The 6,414-nt window shown below is 45.8% G+C and overlaps 1 protein-coding gene across 1 annotated transcript in view; it reads right to left on the minus strand.

Moving 5' to 3' along the window:
• Positions 1-5,092: 5,092 nt before the first annotated feature.
• The window catches only part of LOC135824597 (uncharacterized), a 130,956-nt gene continuing 129,634 nt past the window's right edge, over positions 5,093-6,414 (minus strand). Inside the window, exon 31 of the mRNA XM_065337331.1 lies at positions 5,093-5,778. Within this exon, the coding sequence (XP_065193403.1) occupies positions 5,650-5,778 (129 nt within the window). The 3' untranslated portion in view covers positions 5,093-5,649. The remainder of the gene's footprint in view (positions 5,779-6,414) is intronic.

The raw sequence follows: 6,414 nt of genomic DNA on the forward strand, positions 1-6,414 counted from the left end.
CAAGCTAGAGAGATCAGCTACAGGTAGCTGTAGCCACACTGTATGATTAGTTTGTGTGTAGAGATTTTCTCTTGCACCTGTGTGGTGTTTATTGCACTGCTGCAGCAGCACAAGTCATTCATACATACACTTCACTGTACACACACTGGCAACAGCAGCAGTAGCTACTATTCTACTGTATGAGTGTGTGGGAATAGTTTGTTTTTCCCTTGCTACTGTTACTGTGCTGTTCTATACTGCAACACTCTACAGCACTGTGTACTGCAGTGCATTGTGCGTGTGTGTGTGTGCGTGTGGGTGTGTGTGTGTGTGTGTGTGTGTGTGTGTGTCCCATCTTCGGAGCTGATGACTTGGCCCATTGACTGTCTCTGGCGTCCCAATGGCGTCTGTCTTGTCATTTTCAGAACGCACCTGTCATGACTACCAACCTGTCAAGGCGACCACCTATCCCAGACGACCACTGCAGCCAGGACCAAGGGATGCTTTTCCAGTCAAATAGCCCTGGAAAAGGAGACCACCTGCTTGCAGAGACCACTCTTGGAAGGCCCTTAAGCGGTCGTCTTAGACAGGTTTCACTGTCCCAGTACTAGTAGTAGTGTAGGAGTTGCATTTTCATAGAAAGTATATTTTTCGCAGTAAAAGAGTATTTATTTGTAGAGCTTGTGTTGATACAGATTCCTAGGTTCAAACCCCAAGATGGGCAGTTAGTTACATTTTTCTCTCCTTGCGTATTTTGTATCTGCATGTTATTACCCTTTCCGTGAGTCGCTCGTGAGTAATGTATGAGTTGTGTATGGCTAAACCCGTATTTACCCGTATGACTGCTGCTAGTGTTATTGTTCTAGAACATTAGCATAATTAACCAATCACAGTTCACAGCTCTGGAATATTCTAGAATTTCGTCAGCAACCGGTTTATATAAATTACTGATTGGTTGATGACCTAAAAACATGGCTGCCGTTCGCCGTGTGTTTTGTCTTCTTGCATTGTTCTTTTCTTGTGCTTTTCACTTCTTATCTTTACTTGCCGAGTGTGTAACTAATAATTCTGTCCTAACGAGTATTCGTGAAACCACAAATTGAGTGCTTTGTTTGAGTGTGTGAAATTGTCTCCGAGGGCCAGCTACTACATTGGTGGCAGCGGTGGGATTCGAACCCACGCCTCCGGAGAGACTGGAGCAACAACATTCCTACAGAGTGCAGAGTACAGTCATGTAGCTTGAAAGTAAGGTGTATGATAGACTGTCACGTGATCAGTATGATTGACTGTCACGTGATCAGTATGATTGACTGTCACGTGATCAGTATGATTGACTGTCACGTGATCAGTATGATTGACTGTCACGTGATCAGTATGATTGACTGTCACGTGATCAATATGTTGACAGGCTGCCCTGCCATCCAGCGCCAGCCTGCAGGCCTGGCAAGGAGTGCTTACACGTCGTTGCAGACTTGCAGTCACTTGCTAGAGAACTGGAGAACCACCCTCCCATTGTCGTCAAATCCGTGACTGGCACGAGCCTTCATGATAGGATCATTATACACCAGCCTCCTGTCCATGCCCTTGCATGCTTGGTTTTGGTTTGGTTTTTATTATTTGAGTTCGTTGCCTCAACAGTACAAAGTACAAATATCAAGAGGGACGAAGGAAAAGAGAAAGGAAGACAGAAAAAAAGAAAAAATTCACCTACTAGTATACCTGGTAGTGCTATAGTCTGCGGAGCGAGCCTGCATCGACACCGCTGCGGTTTCGTTGATTGTAGCCTCATTCAGTGCGTGTCTCATCAGCTTGTTGTGTTTGTATCTTCAAGTCCTCCTTTTTTTACAAATTGGGTGCGTGTTGACTGCTGAGACGGTCATGTGTATCCGCCATAATATACACAGAGTATGAAAGACTATGGTATGGCCCGGGCAATGACCACCCCCTCCACCCCCACCCCCTGGCGGTTCTGCAGAAACATTTCTCATTGACAGTACGTCAGCAAAACCTTTTCCCCGCATACATGTACATTACTATACTAACACCTGCTGGCCACGATGCCGCTCACCAAACAGTGGTGCTTTGCTCATACTTTGCGAATTGGCTCAAAATATTTGAAATCACAAATCCGAACCGAGTTGTAGCAGATTGTGCAAACAAAATCCAAGTTTACCAGTGTTGTGTTAGCAACTGATTTATCCTAAATCCCAATGGCCCTGCTGTGGAGGATATTCTGATCAGCTCGGTTTACCGCTACCAAGCCGACACATTGCAGCCGACATGACGTGTGTGTGTGTGTGTGTGTGTGTGTGTGTGTGTGTGTGTGTTCATGCGAGTGTGTATGCAAATGAATGTGTGTGTGTGTTTTATGTAGGGTAGACTGGACTGGTGTGGACTTTCCAGCACATACACCAGTATCAACATACATGCCCGTGCAACCCACGGCGACACTGGTGCGGCACTGGTGGTGAAGTGGTGGAGAGGACGATGGAGAGGGCATACGGTTTAATTGTGGCATGCAGCAGCATGTGTTCATCTATATCCTGGACTTGCACTACGTATTGGATTCATGCTCCCACCTACATCTATTACATCTATTTGGAGCATGGCAGCAGGTGCAAGTGAACAGAGTTTAGCCACGAGGACCATTATTGACATTGTGTCTGCCGGCCATGTCCTGATGCCGACTGTCAGCAGAATGGAGTTCCTGTCAATGCCATGCCTACACCTTCTACAATATACAGAAAGGAGTGTATTCATCTGGCCGGAGTATCTTCACATGGCCGGACCAGCTGCAGCTTGCAGAATTTGAAACATGTTCAGCCGGACGGAGCGTCTCCAGCTGGCTGGATCCTGGTTAATGTCGAGTTGTATACTGCTCATGTCAAACTAAATATTTGCAACGGTAAACTAGACATGAATACGAGTTAAGTAAAGTGACAAGACTTGCTCAAAATCTTTCTCACTCCCCCAAAGTGATTTCCTTTCATTATTTCCCACCCAACCTCCGTCCAGGCTACACATAAGCGTTTTGTTCTGCACATTATGTTCTGGCTGAGGTGCTCTCATGAGGTGCTGGCCATGATCGCAATAGCAGAGAGATGCAGAGGATTCCAGTGTGTTATTGAGCCATGTTGGTTGGTTGGCCCAAGTTGGTATATTTTATTTTACTTCGCCAGAATGAACAGGCATTGCTGCCTTCTTGCCTGGACAAGTGGATTGTCCAAGCTCTCACAAAAAGACGATGTGATCAGACTGCAGCATGCACATGACAGAGGGTTTCAGCTTTGCATTCTTTTGCCATTGGTAGAGTGGTGTATGATTATCACGGTATAGGCCTATTGCCTCCATATACATTGTAATACCAGCTCTATTCTATATCATTCACGCCGGAACTGCTGCTGCTGCGTAGCCCCAAGTCTAAAGACTTGGCAACTTCACGCCTGCACCTGACTCTTGCGAAATGATACCCCTCAGAATTTCCCACCTTGCTCTCCCTTATGTTCAGGCTGCCCGTTTTGGAGCCATCAGTTGCCTGATGATCGTAGGAATACGTGAAACTCAGAGCTTCCAATCTCTCTTGTGTACATTGTAGTATCTCACAGTCGGGAGGGTGCATGTTGACTGCTGTCTGTTATGTCACTCAGCCGCATATACATTGTATCTCTGCAGTGATGTGCAGTGATGTGTCCACATATGCATGAACAGAGCATGTCAGAGTCCACATTGCTACGTTGCTAAGCCGCATGATGTAAATCTGTGCCGCACTGATGGGTGCACTACAAACAAGAATAGATCATTTTCAACATGTCTGCAGAGAGAGAGAGAAGTGACTTGTATGGATTGCCTTACAATGAATCCTGTGCTGTAAAAGCTCAGGTTTTTGATTACATGTACATCAAGCCATATTGTGTTTCTTTTTTTCAATCGTGTCTGAAATGTTGAAGTGCATGTTCACACCGGGTAGTTAGCATCTGGTAGAAGTGGCAATGTGGTTGATGCGGTGTTCAAGTGCAGTGTTCCTGAGTATGGCAAGCAGGCATGGGTTCTAGTCTGATTCTAGACTTTTTTTGATGAACACAGAAAAAAACATGGAATTGCACCAGTCATGTACACTGTGGATATACAGAGCGTTGTGGCATGCAAGTACAACGTGTATTGGAGTATGATCTGGTACTATGGCTGCCATTCGCCTTGGGCTGACAGGACTGAGGCTCTAAAGTGGTGCCGTGAGTACTGTGGGAGTCGTTCTGTGTATTTCCGTGCATGCGTTGGTATAGAGCTGTGTATGATTGTATGATGCATGGAATATTATGTGAGCATCTACATCTACATGTATGCTCCTACATGATTTGTAGTGGACATGAGCACTATATGCAGCCTGATGACCTTAGGCATCTGTGTATGCTTCTATATGTGTATGACAGCAAAGAGCAGAGCAGGGGAGGGTTTACTGATGTTTTCGAAACTTTTCTGAAAAATTTGGCCATAGTGAGTTTCAGAAGCTGGAAAGCCACCATCCCCACCCTACCAGCCTACAAACTGTTTTTGACTTATAGGATTTCTTACTACTGTGGATATGTTTTGTATCGGCAGCGGCGTTCAAACACTCTTGCTTCCTGATCTAGTCTCCATGACAGCAAGCTATACGGAACTCAGACCCAGACCTACCCGATTCATTCATTTAGAGTGGCTGGTCCGATCACCATGACGAAGAGCCAGATAAGAACTCAGACCCAGACAAATTTGTGTGTCTTATACCAGGGGAAACCCCGTAACTATTTCTAGCTGAAGAGAGGTTACCATGGCTTCCAGCTGTCTTTAAAAAAAAGGAATGGATTTCTTCAATGCAATAATTATGTCCTGACTGACTCCATAATTTTGCCTGCGCTTTGACAGCATGTGTATATTGAGCTGCTGCCTGGTAGCGTAGACACTCTTGTTGCCATGGTTTCCGACTGGGTTCAGCTGCAGCGTCACTGACAAGGCCTTATACCCATAGGTGTGTGCAGCATGCAGAGGAGAGCGTGTACAATACATCCATGTAGAAGCCACTTGAGTCATGCGATTCACTGACCCCAGCGCACACCGACTCACACATCCAGGCATGGAGTTGGACAGGGGAGCTTGAGCAAAACGTGCATTTCACTCACTCACAAATAAGGCTGTACTGATCTATACATGTGTGCCTAATGTACATTACTGGCATGAGCTGCTTGCCAAAGAAAATGAGTCTATTGTCGCGAACATTTGGCCAAAGAAAAAAGTCAATTCATGCTACGAAAGTTAGCCTATGAAAAATGAGTCATCTATTGTCGTGAACAGTTTGCTTGCCGCTGGAAAGGAGTCATTCGCAGTGAAACGTTTGCCAATGGAGATTAGACATTTGTTGTGAAAAGTGAGCCGATGAAGAGAAAGAAGTCGTTTGTCATGAAGAGTTACCCTATGAAAAGTAGTTATTTGCCGTGACAAGTTTACCAGTGTAAAGTGACAGAAAGAGACAAAGGAAAGTGGTAAATGAAGCGGAGGTCTGCGGATCCTCGGTGAAACGCACACTAAGGCAGGGCAAGTGAAATGCCAAACTGTGAACAGAATATTATTGTGCGGGTGCAGGTATGGGTGCGGATGTGAGCGGTCATGGTTATATGTCAATCTTACGGGGATTTGGGCTCAGACAAGGCCGCCTGTGATGTCAAACTGAATGACTGGTGGATTGTCGTTGATACGAACAATGTCGATCAAGGTTGTAGCTGTGGCAATGACATCAAGCGTTCCGCACTCTCGCAGCTCCCACGTAACCTGGACGAGAACAACAATACACACCATGCACGTATACACACATGCATACGCACACGCGTGCACACACACACACACTACTACTACTATCAATCAGCTACCCCTTGGGGTCACGCCGCCCTCCACTCAGAGAACTGAGCGCAAGGTGAGGGGCAGTGGCGCAAACAAAACAGGAAGTACAGCAAAATGAATTGAAGAAAAAAAGGAAATCAAAACAAGCTGCCATATTGATGGAAAAGGACTCACAAACAGAGGAAGGAAATATCACAAACCAGATGAACAGTCTGCTGTAGGTCCACTAACAGTTATAAGTATAACATGCAACGACTGAAAAAGGAACAAAATTAATGTGAACATGATGTTCTGTTCAACAATAACGTCTGTACCGTACTGCTTCGGCCTTCATGCACCAGGAAAGCACAATCTTGAGCTGGAGGGTGGGCACCGAACGTCCCACAAGGGCTCCACAAGACGTACTTTCACGAAACGACGAGGAGTATGCGCAGCAAGCTAACATGACTACACCGTCGCCGCACGACGACTGGCCACTCAGGTCCAAACAACACGACACATTCACAATTCCAGCTATCACCGCGCAGGAATAAATTGTTGCGAGTGTGACCTGTATCCTTTATCATC

This window comes from Sycon ciliatum, chromosome 9 (genome assembly GCF_964019385.1).
Source record: "Sycon ciliatum chromosome 9, ocSycCili1.1, whole genome shotgun sequence".
Lineage (NCBI taxonomy): Eukaryota > Metazoa > Porifera > Calcarea > Leucosolenida > Sycettidae > Sycon > Sycon ciliatum.